Below are 16,487 nucleotides of genomic sequence, written 5' to 3' on the forward strand. Positions count from 1 at the left end.
TAAATAATAAATAAAGTTAGACCCAATCTTTAAAGGCTATTTCTTTATCATATTGAGTATACTTTTATATGATGTCGGCTGGTCATTTCACCCCGGAACACATTATATACATTATACATTAATATTTTTTTTTCGTACAAAGGCCTCATTTAAAACTTTGGCCCTTGGGCCTCGAAATGTCTTAATCCGGGCTTGGTTATGAAGCGCATAAATACATGAATCAGAAGTACGATGACAAACGATCAGTTTTCAAACCTCTCTATTGACTATTCTACAAATTGAACTAGGCTTATCTCCAGAAATAAAAACTGAAGATATTTTAAATATATTCAGTACAAATAAACGTATAGGATTGACTTGCATTTATCATAAAAGTAGGTACATTAAATTTAAACGGTTTTTATTTGAAATCTTAGGTCAATTTTATTAATCCTACGTTTTTTTCTATTAAGAATATTAATATATAATGTAGTGATAAAATACAACTTTTAAAATTGTTTTCTTTTTTTAATATAGGTACTCACTTCATAGACATAATTCAATAAATAAAAATTTCATGTTTATTGATTGACTATGTACATTTTAACTATTTATATAAGTTTATAACTGTAATGACTATTGATGTTGTAATTCAATACATTCGATTTTAGCATAGTTTGATAAAAATAGTCAAGGACTTAAGTCCCCCTTGTTAATTAGGGTATGCTACGCCCATGAGCTATAGATACGTAGGTTAGGTATAGATATCTCTCTATTTTTTTTTATAAAATATAAAATTCTCGTTGCACAGTGTTATAGTGGTCACACTCCTCCATAACGGCTTGACCGGTTCGTACGAAATTTTTTGTGTATATTCAGAAGGTCTGAGAATATGTCGTAAACAGGGGCGGATCTAAGGGGGTTCGGGAGGTCAACTGACCCACAGTTAATATGTGCAGATAAAATTGGCCTCCTTTCAGATCCTGGGTAGTTTGACACTTGGACCCTCGAATAAACACACATACAGTATAAATGAATTTTTTGTTTTATATACCTAGTACACAAGTATAGATTTTTAATCTGATTTTAATAAGTGGCCTCTTGAAATGTCCCGACCCACAGTTTCCTAACTCAACTGGATCCGCCCCTGATCGTAAAGTATTTTTTACTCTCCTACCACCCATCCGGGGATGTGCTTAAACGGGGATTTTAAGATTTAAGGTGAAAATGTTTGTTTATAAACGTTTGCTATTAGTTGTAGGAGAAATAATGAGTAGAAATTAGTATATATTATTTGGTTGCTATTGGCTAATAGGGCAGATCAGGTGAAAGTATGCATCATATCAAATTTTCGCACATTGTCTACTTGATATGATATCATACATTGTCCGCGATCCGACGCAGTCGGATTGTCTACCAGAGAGGTCGAGTTTCACCCAAAAGCAGTTATACAATCATAATTTTTTTAAAAACTGTAAATTTTTACGGGCAACGAAGTGGGCGGGATCAGCTAGTATGTATAAACAAATTACAAAATAAAAAATCACAATTAACATGTAACTATAAAAAATATATATTTTATTTTAATAAATTGGAATAAATAATGTATAACATTACAATTGATATGGTAACAATTATCTTTTTACCTTAATATTACATTGGTACATGCCTATATATTATAATTATTATTTTATTGATAAATTCTTTAAATGTTCAAGTGTATCAGTTAAAAAGTGTGGTACCATTTCTAAAAATAATTGCTGATTTAATTCTCCGACGAAAATAAACCTTTCCACATAAAATTGAGTCACATAATATTCATTAGGTATTTCAAGTTTTTCAATTGATCTGTCAAACAAAATATAATTAAAAAATTAAGTACCTATATTATTATATTTGTATTTTATACACACAATGACATTTTTATATGGAATTTTTTTTGCAAAAAATAATTCATTCTACTGTACTACTAATGTATAATATTAAGATAAATTACTTTAATAGATAATAATATCATAAAATATACTTGACAATACAGGCTGACAGATTGACTTCAAAAATATTTATCTACATAAAACTAAAAATAAATACATAAACTTAAAAGATTTTTAGAACAAAATACATACTTGGTACAGTGGTTAATGATTGATTTGATGTATTGAGCTAAATACTCTAAATATTGTGTAGTTATGTCTGGATGAAATTGTTTTAGGAATGTCTGTACACCTATATACAATGGAGCACCATCAACGGGATCTCCAATTTTTTTCCACATCAATAGAGCTTTAATTCAAATTAGATAAATATATTAATAGTAATTAAAACTATTTTTTACTCTTTTAGTTAATAATTTTAAAATTATCCAACCTAAATTTTCTGTATATTGTAGTTTTGAAAATTGTGAAATAGTGAATAAAAATGCAATTAAAGATATGTATTGAGTAGTGTTTGTAGTTATATAAATTTTTAAGTATGGATTTCCAATTCCTGCCCAATCCAACATTTTACTCAGTTCTGGTAATAGTGGGTTGTCATCAGCTGGGTATGGTTTGTTTTCTGGGTCTCTAAAATGTGCTTTTACTTCATTTAATACAGCTCTAAAATAAAATGACATTTTATTAGATAATTTTATTTCATAATATTAGAGTGAATTCTTATTATCAAACTTAAATGTAAGAATATTATTTTGGATATCTCGAGAACTTTTATTGATATAACAATTTTGAAATGCTCATATAGTCACACCATGTTACATAGTTCAAAATTGAAACATTAATAATATAACCTATGAGATGCATAAATTAATAGCCTTTTCTTAAATTTGATAATTGGTTTATTTTAATAAACATGAAAGCTAACAAAACAAAATTGGTTTTACTGAACGCAAACTTGCTCTGTTGTACATTTGAAAGATGAAGATAATTCTGAAGATTTATTACTATTAACTTATAAATGTACAAATACGTAGGTGAGAAAAATGTAAATTTCAAAGATCTTAATTTTTGTAATAAACTAAGAGCCCATCATTTTAGTTTAATATACACAGTAATAAATTAATATACAATCATAAAACAAACAATAACATTACTTGTTCATTGCTTCTAAGCAATCAAATAAATTTCTAGCATTTAATTTACAAGAAACTTCAAGTTCAAAAAATATTTGCTTGCGTATGATCTGAAGCTGTCCAATTCTCATGATAGAATCCAAAATAGTAGGTTGTATTTTTTGAAATTTTGAGCAGTGTTTTTGATATGTTTTAACTGGATTACCTAAAACATTATGTTATACAAATTAATAATATAAACATTTCTACCAATTTATGACTCAATTTTAATTAATTTACTCAAGTAAGTTGGTACTCAATTCTGTTTGATTTAATTTATTGTCTAATGTTTTTTTCCTAATATTTCATAATTTATTTATATATTAATAGTTTATGTCATTATAATGATAATAAATCATACATATTATTATTATACTATTTAAAAGTAAATTTATAAAAATGATAGTATGTATAATGACAAATACTGTTTTTAAGTAAATTGTATTTTGATACTAATTATTTTATTATTCTTATTTCTTACTTATAATACTGCCATTTGAAACCAACTCTTTTGTTATTGTACCAAGAATTTGTAACCACTCTCTATCTTTAATTATGTTTGTTTGTAAATAATCCAACAGCGTCTAAAATTGTTTAAAATAACAATTTATTAACTTCACAAACTTTAAATTGATAATTAAAAACATTAAAACAATAACAAAATACAAATTAAGCAAAAATAAGCATTGTATTTATTACCCACCTTAAGTTCAGAAACTATCATAAATCCTATGAGTTTATCTAAGCCAGTAAGTCCACAAACGTTTATTGAGTTAATTATATTTGAATAAAATCTTATATTAATAATCTCCTCATTCGTCTTATAATCATACCATGCTGTAGTTTGCTCTTTATAAACAGCAACCCTATGAATAATATATTATAATAATTAGTTTGAATAATAATCAGCAGGACTCGGATTTCAAGGCACTAAAAAGTACCATAGTATAATTAAATTTAATAACCCTTGAAATATGCACTAATAAATTTAAAAATATAGAGCAAAAAGAAGTTTTTTATATATATTAATTATTAAATAATTAATTTCTATTAGATAATAATATGTTAAATTTAAAATAAAATTGTTGCAAAAATAAAATTTACAAATAAATAGGTAATGGTCTTAAACTTAATTGGTCATTAAAGCAATACTTTTCAAAATTATCCAAGAAATTAATTTATCTTTTTAACTTTTCTTATTAAATACAATTAGTGAAAAACAGAAAATAAATCTGATTTTGAACTCCAAATATCAAAAATTTCTTAAAACTGAGAAAATATCACTAAATGATTTTGTATTTGGAATTGATGATGTATAAAACAAATTATTAGCTTACTCGGTTTGATTTATGTGTATTTTATAATAATTAGCGAGTTCTATAGAATCCATATCCTGATGATTAATATAACCAGATAATTTTACTAAGATAAATCATTTACTTTGGATCAGTAATGCGGATCAGTTCTCTAGCAAGCCGACCAATAAATGTCATAGATTGACCATCACATGGCTCAAATGACGGAACAGGTATAACTTTACTCTGGTAAACACTTTGCCAATCTAATATTTTAGCGCGCATAAAGCTATTACATTCCATTTCAACATTATAGCCAATGATTCTACTTAATTCTTCTTGCCATATCTTTAAGCCATATATACCAATGTAATCTTGTATATACTCAAATGAACGACGGTAACCAGCCATAGTGTTACCAAGAGAATTAAGTTTAGGTAATAACTCACTAGTCTGAAACAATCATTTGATTAGTTATAGCAAATTCAACTTTTTGAAAAATGTACCTTAGCTTTAGGGTTGAATATAAGACCATTGTGAAGAGCGACTGCAATGTGTTGAACTAACTCTTTCCGAATTCCATCTTCGAGAAGTTGTTTGGGATCAATTTCCACAACACCAACTAGGGTGCTTTTCATACATAATACACCTTCTGTCAGCACAGACACAGCATTAGTCAGCTTGGCTACCTACAAATATTTTTAATAATACATTTATAATATAAATATTAAATATAACATTTTAACTATTTTATTTTATCATTTTACCTCAAGTCTTTCATCAAGTTGTGCATAATCATTAAGTTTATCCTTTTCTAATCTAGTGGGTATTTCTTTAATAATATCTGTTTGTAGAGTAGCTATTTTGGTCATATACTTGAACATGGTCTCAGGAATTATATGAAGTACTTTACGTATGTATTCTATTAACTCATGTGAATAATATTTACTAACCGACATTAAGTTTTCACTACCAGACTGATTAATACGTATAAGAGGTACTTCCATACATGACACAAGCTAAAAATATAAATAACATTATTATTCAACACATTGAGATTAAAAAAATTAGAGATGGAGAATTTACGTAAAAAAAATATCGGTAAATTTACCGGTAATTTTTACAGTAAATTTACCAATAATCTGGTAAAAATGGTAAAATAGCTAAATCTTAGAGCCATTGTTATTATTTACTATTAGACATTAGTAAATACGATTTGTATTAGGTACTTATGTGTATACCTACTGGTTAAATCTAGTTCTTTCCAATAATAACAATAATCGACAAATAATTTTAAAAATGTATCTAAATTGACTAAATTACCTATTGTTCTGTATAATAGACATTAGTAATTAGTACATTTTATAAAATGTGAATATTTGATTATTCATATTAAATTAATAAATAATTTAAATAAAACTAAACTATCAAAATTGACATAATCTTTATTTTTTTTAAGTCAAAATATTTAAATTTAGACTTAACTTTTGTATTAACAATTGTATATTATCAATATCATATTATCGTCTTTCTTGGTATCCATAGGCGTGCGCACAAGAGGTGCCCAGGCACCCCCGGACACCTCACCAAAAACAACAAGGTTCCTAATTATTAATTAAGTGTAAATTAAATTAATGAAATTACTGACGAATTCAAAAATGTTGTTCTTTTTAAACGTTGATTATCATATTGAAGATCGTATATCTATATATTCTTATATAATATTTATTAGAATGAATAATAAAATAAAATAAATATTTTTAGTGCATTTGATATCTTTAAAATATTTGTCTGTATCTATAATTGTTTTCAAAATTATTGTGGGCCCTAATTTTTAGTGTGCACCCCCGGAACCAAAAGTCTGCGCACGCCTATGTTGGTATCTGCGATCTGCCTATATAAAATGTTTCCTAATTACCTACTAATATTTAATGTGCTAATATATAATAGGGGTGGCAGAATATTAAAACTATTGTCTATAACAAACTATATAAACAATAACAAGTATATCGATATTACAAATGATAATATCACAGTATAAGTTGATAAAAAAGATATTTCTTTGCGATTCAGACTAGGCGTTTTTGATTTCATTTGATTAGAGGGGGCCACACAACATTTTTTTGGGTAAAAAATAATTTACCAGTAAAAAAAAAATTGGTAAAATTTACCTGCTAAATTTACAGCACTTACATCTCTATTAAAAATCATATATCACATTTATTTTTTATTTTTATATGTTATATCTATACAAATTTAATTGAAAGTAAATTGATTTTTCTAAAAATTAGATATAGATAACATTTGATTTCAGAATCAGAAAAAAAAACTATTATTTGGTTTCCTCTAAAGTCTAAAGACCTTTCCAAAAAGTTAGACACATGCTTAAAATGCTCTCAGTTACAGAGAAATTTTTTTTATTTTGATACTAAATTATTGAATCAATACTTATAATAATTAATACCTTTAAAAATGTTGCTCGAAGTTTGATCACAAATGAAGGTTCTTCTTTAATTGTATTTTGCATCAGACCAGTGAATCTATCAATATGATACCAAGCATAACTAAAATCTCCGATGATTTGAAGATCTATTAGGACATTATCTTTGACACTTATCGTTTTCATCATTTCTCGAAGATATGTATGTGTATCTTTAATAGTTTGACTCACTTGATAATTATTAGCAAGTTGATGAAATTCTATTAACAATATAAATTTATAAATACAGCACATTATGTATTAACTATGAAAATAATTAATACCTTGAACCTCATCTAAAGCTTTGATTATTTGGGTGATTTTTCTACTAGTTACAAATTCATCTTCCATAGAAATTTTTTCAATCTGTTTCCCAATATTAATAAACCAAATCTGTAAATTTTCTTTTAAAAATATTATCATAAATAGTACAAATACTTTAAGATATATAACACATAATTCTATAAATATAATAGTATATGTTATTACCATTTTTTTTTACACGTGACATAGTTGTTAAACCTGAAAAGATTTCTGATAATTCATTCATACGTTCAACACAGTCATCTTTCCGTTTAAGCCATCTAGCCTCTTTTTCATCCAACAACTAAATGAAAACAAAATATAAATATCAAGTTGATAACATTTATAATACCTAAAACTTTAATTTCTTTCTTTAAAATAAATAACAATCACATAAAGTACCATATTATTATTATTTGCAATTGGCATGATACAAATGAACCCAATTGAACAACAGAACAAGATGAATAAGATTTATTTTAGCTTAAGAAATACCTATGATACCTATATTTTATGAAATAGCTTGGAATACTTATTTAAAATAATGTTTAACAACTTTGATAATTTGAATGCCATAAACCAGAATAAATAAAATTACTCTTATATAAATAATTAAATACACATTTTATTTGATAGACCAATGTTTAACTTCAATAGCAAAACTTACACTTTTAAATGTGTCTTTTATTTTTAATTCAAAGTCTGCAGTAGTTATTAATAAATCAAAAATTAGACCATCATTATATAAGCTCTGATTATAAATTTGATCACAGATTTGTTTACTTCTTTTGGTATTTTCTGAAACTGAATTATTAAAAACATTTGTGAAGAATAATTGTAATATGAATAATGTCTGATTTTATTAGTATAAACTTACGAAGATGATTCGTTGATGTATGTAATAAATACCATCTTAGCAGAACATTACAACTCCGACAAAGATTCATAACAGAGTTAATATTATCCAATATTTTTTTTTCAATATTGGGATTTCCGAGTATTTTTTTTATCTCAATTATTATTTTCTAAATAATAAACAAATTGTATCATTATTATTCATAAAGTAAACAAAATATAAAAATAAATAAATTTGGAATCTGTGTGGGTAGTAATATAACTATAAATTATTGTAGTAATAAATTACTTTTATAGCAAAAAATCAATAAATTAATTATTGATACACTATAATCTGTTCCATCTAAGAGTGAACCCCTTTTTCGCACGCAGACTGAGCCGCCGAACAGTGCCTGACCTCCATGCAATGGCTATGCATTCTGTGATTGGCAGACAGTCATCGCCGGACGTCGCTGGTTATCGGGCGCCTGTGCTAACGCTCTTAACGATGTCTGGATTGTGGTAAGGATGCGGGAAAAAAACGTGTTTTGGTCAGCCACGTGGTTCACTCTTAGATGGAACAGAGTATAATTATATTATGTAACAAAATGTTATTTGATAAAAATAAATTTGTATTGCTCTTACCATTGCTTATTTGCCATATAGTATAAAATTGTTATTTTTATTGACTATCAGTACAGCTTATAATTTTTTTAAATTAATTAATTTAACTTAACTATTTTAAGCGTATATATAATTAATATATGTCTTAACTCTCTTATCGGCCTTCACTCCCAGACTATCTTTGTCCTAAGCTTCCACGAGGCCAGTGGCGTATTTAGTTTTTGGTCATGAGGGGGAGGGGGGAAATATGATTTTATCCAGTAGCCTCGCCTTTAAAGTTAAGAGGCTTTAAGTTACGACTCCGAAAACGTTTGTAAGACATATTATATACACCCTCAGGGGAGGGGGGATTGATCTCCTAGATCCCTTCCATAAATATACCACTGCATGGATCTCTGTTAATCACCTCTACTTTACCAGTTATTTTTATGCCATTGAAATTCTATCTATCCATTTCATCTTCAGTTTTTTTCTCCCTCTCTTTCCATCAAGATTAATTTACGTAGTCATTCTCACTACCTCCAAGTCACCTCACCCCATACATGACCAAATGCCTTAACCATCTCAACCTATTCTTCCTTATTTTGTCTACAATTGGTCCCGCCACTTCTACACTAACCCTAACAAATTCACTTCTTATTATATCCTACCTAGTCACTTCACATACCCCTCTTAGCATTCTCATCTCTGCTTCAACATATTTAACAATTAATTCATATGATGTAATACAATACCTATACTAAATTAAAATGATTTTATGTTTATAATATCAACACCATTACCTGAAGATTCACAGAACGAGAACTTGCCAAACGACTTATTTCTGCCGTTTGAATTGTATTATTTACAGCTGTTTTAGCTGCTTTAAAAGCTTCCCATGAATCAATTATATTTAATGTTACACCCATGTATACATTCACAACCTTCAACAAAATTAATGTGATTTTATTTTTATTTTAAATTTCTATTACATGTCAAATTAAATATATTAGGTAATTACCCAATTATCTGGAAAAAATTTATCAACTATTTCTCTCATAATAGCAAATTCTTCATGTAATGTTTTAGGTTTGAAAAATAAACAAACAAACAACATTGCAGCTTGACCAGCTAGTGCAATACTTCTATGATCTGGATTTGGATATGATGATAATTGATTGTATATATCATCTGACCTTAGTCTTCCAATAGACAAATTTATTAAATTTTTATTAACTGGTACTCTTCTAAAAATTAATTAGTTAATTAAAAATTACATTTATTTCAATTTTAAAAGTATTCCTTTGTTTAGTCAATTGATTTTTTAACCACACACACATCTTATTGATATCCTAATATAATGAATTAATTAAATAATCAATTAGTTAAATTAGGCAAATGTTATAGATTATTCATGATTTACAATTTATACACTATATTTTTTATATTACATAATATCATAGACCATAGTATTAAAATATAATACTAGTTACTTGAAATAATTTTCTGGGTACGATGATATAGATTTAACTGAGTTCTGTTTTGTACAACGTAATAATTTACAAATATCATCAATTGGATTTTCACTATTATAGTCTTGTGCATTGTAACGATGGTAAGCTACCAACAATCTCTCTCTAATAATTCCTTCAATATAAATGTCAATGAATAATAAAATAACACCATACAAATACAACGATTCACACTGAAATAATATAGATGAAATGTTTACAAAAGACATAAGTTAAAATGTACAGTAGTTTTTACAAAATATAATTACCAATAGTTGTTTTCCTTCAATAGTAAGGAACATGGTTTCAATAGTATGTTGAATATATGACCCTTCCTCAACTTCATCGAGATATTCATTTAAATCGCGTATGTATTTATATACATTTTCAAATAAAAAATAGAATTGGTTAATGGTTTCCAAATTATTTTCTTTCAATTCTTCATTTAAATCCTTTAAGACCTAAAATATAAAAATAAATGAATAGGTATTTTTCAAATTTCAATAAATAGTATTCAATATTTTTTACTGGATTGGTTTCAATTTTTTTTTCAACTTCAACTGAATTATTAAAATATGAAAAATCTAATATTATTTGACCATATTTTTGTAGATCTTGCTTGCTGTTTAGTCTAAAACCACAAATAAATATTGAACATTAAACATTTTTTGATGTAATTGAACCATTTAGTTTTTTTTTAACTGTAACCCCAACTGTAACTAATTTCATTATTATTAGAAGCCTATCCACTATTATGTATAACCATCAGAATAATGTTTAAGAATTAAACCACTAATCAAAGTATAAAAATACTAAAAATAGCAATCCTCCATCAAAATAATAAAACTGAGCCACCGTAAAATGTTAACACATTAAGTGTATTTTATAAAATTATGTAAGTAATTGAAATATTAGTTAAATAAGCATTACCTATAAGCTGGAGGGATGTAATCTTTAAGCCGTAATATTTCAGCAATGATAGCGTTTCCTCTAGATACTATTCGCAGCAAAGCCAAACCGCAAGGATTATTTTCCATTATATTATTTTCCAATGCAATTCAAAATTGGTATCCATAAATTGAATCGATGAGTGTAATATTATGTTTTATAGTAAATTACCATGGTATGTTTCTAACAAAATAATGATTTGTGACTTTACAATTTGATGAAAAATAGGTAAATAGACATGATACGTTAAAATAAATTATTTTAGTAATGTGCTAAGTACAACTGAATATTACTAAGAAAATAGTTTGCTTAGTGCCAAGGCATCACAGATATACTAATGAACAATATTATTACACTAAAAAGTTAACTAAAAGCATAAACTTTCTAAAAGCCTATGACCACGAATTACATAAATGTACTTCCAAACGATAAAATTGGTGATATTAATATATTATGTAAATATATAATGTCATTTCCTCATAATATTTTCCTCAATAACAATTTTATCTCTGATTTTATCATTATAATTTGTAGTTGGTACACTAAAAAATATTTAAAAAAAATCCAAAAAGACGTGTATCAACATTCATGATAATATAAAATATATTATGATTTGTTATCAACTTCATAATAAAGAAAATGAAATTATTGTGATAATGTAATCAGTCATAATAAAATTTAATTTTTATCACGGGATAGCCTGTGATTTTTATTTTAAAACGACAAGCTGATTTCGATAGAAGTTCAAAAGATAAAAATACAAAATTCTGAATTAATTTAATATGTACTATATGTATAAATAAATAACTTACAAATTTTAGTTATATTGCATATAGTATTAATTTTTCTTGTGAATTTATTTCTTCTTATAATGATTTTAAAAAAAATCAATGTAGCCTATCGTTACTCCAGATTAATTTCGAAACACAAAAGTGTCGTATTATTAAACACAACAAATATTGTAAAAAGTTGTAGCACAACTATTAAAAAAAAAAATGAATACAAATTTGATGGACCGAGCTTAAAAGACTTTATTGCAAAAGATTTACCTCAAGAACAAATTGAGCTTGTAAATAATGAAGACAAAATTCCATATGTGGATGATATGGTTGATTTAGGACAAAATAGAAAAGGTAAATACCTAATTAAAAACAAATATTTTTGTTAGAAATTTAAAATGTCATATTGAATTTTTTTATTATTGAATTTCTTTGATTTGTTTTTAAGTATATATTGAAGTATATGGTTGTCAAATGAATGTTAATGACGCTGAAATTGTATGGTCTATATTACAAAACGAAGGTTATATTAAAACGAACAGTATTTATGAAGCAGATGTAATTTTACTTGTAACATGTGCTATTCGTGATAGTGCTGAAAATAAAATATGGACACGTATTAAACAATTACGGTCAGTTAAACGATGGAGAGGTAAATTAGATCCATTAAAAATTGGAATTTTAGGTAAAACTTTATTGTATTAAAAAATAAAATTGTTCATTACTTATGTTTATAGAACTACAATCACTGTTATTCCTGTTTTAGGTTGTATGGCAGAACGATTAAAAGAGAAATTGGTGAGTGATTCAAAGGGAGCTATAGATCTTGTAGCTGGTCCTGATAGTTACAGGGACTTGCCAAGACTTTTAGCTAAAACTGAAGCCGGACAAAAAGCAATTAATGTCTTACTATCATTTGATGAAACTTATGCTGAAATAAAACCTGTTAAGTTAAATGATGACAATGTTACTGCATATGTGTAAGTCAATATTTTTTTTAAGCAAAAAAATATTACCATTTATGTAAATGACTAATAAGTACCTATTTAATTTTGAGAAACAAATATACCTATATAATAAAGAATTATATCTACCATAAAGTAAAGTCCAATTGTCCAGATAAATAATATGACAACTCAAAAATGTATTTTTAATAGTTTATAATATCAATATGAATATTATCTATTACTATATAAATATTAAGTAATATATTTAAAAAATTTCATTTCTAGATCTATAATGCGAGGTTGTGATAACATGTGCACTTATTGTATTGTTCCTTTTACCAGAGGTCGTGAACGTTCTAGGCCTGTTGAATCAATATTAGATGAAATCAAATATTTATCAGAAAAAGGCTTCAAGGAAGTAACTCTATTGGGTAATTGTAAATTTTTTTTTATTTGAATATATCATCATAGTATCAATCATTCGTTTTTAATATTAGGTCAAAATGTTAATAGCTATCGTGATTTGAGTACTTCTTCATTTTTTATGCCTTCAACTAATACATTAGCATCAGGATTTAAAACTGTTTACAAAGAGAAGAAAGGTGGTGTTCGATTTGCTGAACTACTAAATAGAGTATCTGATGTTGATCCGGAAATGCGAATAAGATTTACTTCACCACATCCAAAAGATTTTCCTGATGAAGTTAATACTTAATATAATTGTTATTATCTAATGAATCATTTTATGTTTTATTTTTACCATCCAGGTTTTGGATATTATTTTGGAGAAACCTAATGTATGCAAAAATTTACATTTACCAGCTCAATGTGGAAGTACAGAAGTTTTGGAGAAAATGAGAAGAGGTTACACACGTGAATCGTATTTAAGCTTAGCTCAGCATATAAGAGATCGACTACCCGGTGTAACATATTCTAGTGATTTCATAGCTGGCTTTTGTGGTGAAACTGATGAAGAATTTGAAGATACTATTAGCTTGATGGAAACTGTAAAATATCATAATGCTTTCTTATTTGCATACAGTATGAGAGAAGTATGATGGATATATATATTATATACATGTATATATTTACATATGTAAACCTATGTAACCCATTACTAACTAATACAATATTCTTTGTGCTTAAGTCGCTTTTTTAATACCTAACTTAATATTTTATAATTTGTATAAATTGTCAATAGTTTTAAAATTTTGAATCCCCAATTAATACATTAGGTGGTATATTAGTTGCTTTCTTATTTATTGTACCATGAATAGTAGTGTATTTAAAGATAATGTGAATATAGATAGACATTAGTTAAAAGTAACTCATAATTCCATAGATTAATGTTAGTTCATGAATATATTTTAGCTTACTTTAACATAATATATATAATAATATAAATATAGATATAAAGAATCTGAAGCTATTATTTTTTAAATGTTATAATGTTTTCCAGAAAACAACAGCATATCGTCGTTATAAAGATGATGTTCCACATGAAATTAAAGTAGAAAGAGTAAAAAAGATGTTTAATGTATTTAGAAGAGATGCAGAAATTTTAAATAAACAATTTGTTAATACTGAACAGCTTATGTTAGTTGAAGGTGTAAGTTAATATTATTGTTCTTTTAACTATTATCGATAGATAAAATTAGCCATACATATTATCATTCTTAATATATTTATGAAACTCAATATGTTAAATAAAAATTACAAATATTTAAAACTATTACTCTTACGGTATATCTTAGTTGAAAACTGTCATAGGTTTTATTGTATTTCTCTAGCTTAGGTTAGATTAGACTTAAAATTAAAAATTAAAATATATAATTATTAATTAATGATTTGACTTCAACAAGGGAGGACAAGGATTATAAATTGGCTCAATTATCTGTAGTTTTAGGGCCTATATCAATTAATATGAAATATAAAATTTAAGGGTACATTGTCAAAAAAAAAAATTATCAATTTAGGCTTCAATTTGTGTTTGAAGGTTTTATCTTTGATATTTTGTGCAAACAAGTTATCTTACGTTTAAAAATATATACTATCATTTGAATTTGTTCATACTAAATATCTTTCCCAATTATTAGCATCTGCCCAAATACCGATTGACACATTTCGCAACATATTCACCAATTTGTTGGTCTATAAAGCGTTGAGTTAAAAGCAACATTGATTATTGTAATTTTAAACAGTAATGCATTCAAATTGATACACTTGATTTTATATCACAAACAAAATCTTATGGTCCTTTCTAAAACCTAAGTAAACCAGTTGCACATAAACAAATTTCCTAAGGATGGAGGGTTATATAAAAAAGGATAGGTACATAATTAAATATTATACATATTTAGTAGGAACATGTTCACTACCAGTGGTGTCGACTTGTTTTTCATTTGGTGGGGCAAAGTATAAAATTTAGTTACCACCACCACCCACCACCCACTTGATTATATTGTAAATTCAACTATCACAAAGCAAACACTGGGGCGAACCGCCCCGTAAAAAATACGCGTTCGGCGCCACTGTTCACTACATTATTCAGCAAATAAACGGATTTGAATATCTTCCCTCACATGTACGTCTCTGATGTATACATATTATTATTAAAGTATTTATAATCAATGCTATTATCTATAAAATATTAAGTACAATACATATCCACCACATTTTGTATTTTCTTTAAATATTATAGTTTCTATTGTACCAAAAATATGTTTTAACAATTATTTCTAGTAAGTACCTATTATTTTTATAATTTTATACTAATTTTATGATGAAGAGTATTTGTGGATTTTTTAAAGCTTATACAGAAAAGTTATTTTATTATTTTCTTTTGGTCTTAACTTTTAACCTATGAGCCAAGAATAATTATTTTCATATTCTTAACTAGAAAAGTAAAATATATATTCAAATCATAAATAAAGGAATTGTTTAGGCTTTGGACATTTTATCATAAGTATTATTTTAACAATTTTTTTTGGTTTTTTTTTCAATCTAGTTCAACCCTAAAGGTGTTTGAGCTTAATTTGTATACAAAATGTAGATAGATGATAAAATAAACTGTTTATTATAGATACAAGTTAGAAGTATTTCTAATTTTAAATTTATCATAACAAATAATTTTATAATTTTTTATCATACTCAAAAATATGTTTAAATTTAGGAAAGTCGTAGAGGCCCATCTGACCTATGTGGACGAACAGATGGAAACATAAAAGTTATTATTCCAAATACTAAATTACCTCTTGAAGAATCATCGTTTAATCAAGATATTAAACCTGGCGATTATATTACAGTAAAGGTTAGTACTTAATATATATGTAACGGTATAACAATAGTATGTATTGTAAATAATTGTATTATGTTTTAATTACATTTTATTTTCAGATAATTGAATCAAACTCGCAAGTATTAAAAGGCATGCCTCTAAAACATACAGGTCTCCAAGAGTATGAAAAAAATAAAAATAAAAAAAATACCAACATTTATTAAAGAACAATGATGTTAAGTACACTTTTTAAATGTATTATTGATTATTGATTGAAATATGAATAAATATTTTATTGTTATTTGTGCTTAAGTATACACTATAATATATATATATATTATACAGGCATATATACCAATATAATATACTTATTTGTTTTAATACAATTAATGTCAACTACTATATCATGTAGTAAGTATTGATACA

General features: G+C 26.2%; 2 protein-coding genes across 3 annotated transcripts; one reads left to right on the top strand and one right to left on the bottom strand.

Annotated features, from left to right (window-relative positions):
- Positions 1-1,528: 1,528 nt before the first annotated feature.
- On the bottom strand, positions 1,529-11,531 carry LOC100165971 (WASH complex subunit 5). Its single transcript, XM_001948130.5, has 20 exons — positions 11,041-11,531; positions 10,639-10,741; positions 10,380-10,571; positions 10,093-10,304; positions 9,621-9,846; positions 9,403-9,543; positions 8,040-8,187; positions 7,830-7,966; positions 7,349-7,466; positions 7,144-7,263; positions 6,845-7,080; positions 5,148-5,399; positions 4,887-5,069; positions 4,526-4,833; positions 3,789-3,951; positions 3,567-3,669; positions 3,068-3,251; positions 2,347-2,576; positions 2,106-2,262; positions 1,529-1,827 (listed from the first exon to the last, which is right to left on the bottom strand). The coding sequence occupies exons 1-20, from the start codon at positions 11,145-11,147 to the stop codon at positions 1,665-1,667; spliced, it is 3,483 nt and encodes a 1,160-aa protein (XP_001948165.2). The 5' UTR covers positions 11,148-11,531; the 3' UTR covers positions 1,529-1,664.
- A 253-nt stretch (positions 11,532-11,784) lies between these two features.
- Positions 11,785-16,362, top strand: LOC100163935 (CDK5 regulatory subunit-associated protein 1). 2 transcript variants are annotated; one of them, XM_008185893.2, is made up of 9 exons: positions 11,785-12,191; positions 12,286-12,489; positions 12,604-12,817; positions 13,070-13,215; positions 13,282-13,487; positions 13,552-13,836; positions 14,244-14,393; positions 15,957-16,094; positions 16,181-16,362. In XM_008185893.2, exons 1-9 carry the CDS (start codon positions 11,930-11,932, stop codon positions 16,283-16,285), a joined length of 1,710 nt encoding a protein of 569 aa, XP_008184115.1. In that variant the 5' UTR covers positions 11,785-11,929; the 3' UTR covers positions 16,286-16,362. The 2 variants fall into 2 exon arrangements, with proteins under 2 accessions (XP_008184115.1, XP_003245232.1); XM_003245184.4 differs by having other exon boundaries at positions 11,871-12,191; positions 12,286-12,522.
- Positions 16,363-16,487: the final 125 nt, after the last annotated feature.

This window comes from Acyrthosiphon pisum, chromosome A2 (genome assembly GCF_005508785.2).
Source record: "Acyrthosiphon pisum isolate AL4f chromosome A2, pea_aphid_22Mar2018_4r6ur, whole genome shotgun sequence".
Classification (NCBI taxonomy): Eukaryota; Metazoa; Arthropoda; class Insecta; order Hemiptera; family Aphididae; genus Acyrthosiphon; species Acyrthosiphon pisum.

What these genes read in the sequence shown, in the direction of transcription:
- LOC100165971 (XM_001948130.5), bottom strand. Translation starts at nt 11,147, where the DNA reads ATGGAAAATAATCCTTGCGGTTTGGCTTTGCTGCGAATAGTATCTAGA. An exon ending in TTCGAGCAACATTTTTAAAG is followed by an intron (nt 5,400 to 6,844) that starts GTATTAATTATT and finishes TTATATTTTTAG; the next exon opens with CTTGTGTCATGTATGGAAGT. An exon ending in ACAATATACAGAAAATTTAG is followed by an intron (nt 2,263 to 2,346) that starts GTTGGATAATTT and finishes TTTGAATTAAAG; the next exon opens with CTCTATTGATGTGGAAAAAA.
- LOC100163935 (XM_003245184.4), top strand. Translation starts at nt 11,930, where the DNA reads ATGATTTTAAAAAAAATCAATGTAGCCTATCGTTACTCCAGATTAATT. An exon ending in TTGCATACAGTATGAGAGAA is followed by an intron (nt 13,837 to 14,243) that starts GTATGATGGATA and finishes AATGTTTTCCAG; the next exon opens with AAAACAACAGCATATCGTCG. An exon ending in AGCTTATGTTAGTTGAAGGT is followed by an intron (nt 14,394 to 15,956) that starts GTAAGTTAATAT and finishes GTTTAAATTTAG; the next exon opens with GAAAGTCGTAGAGGCCCATC.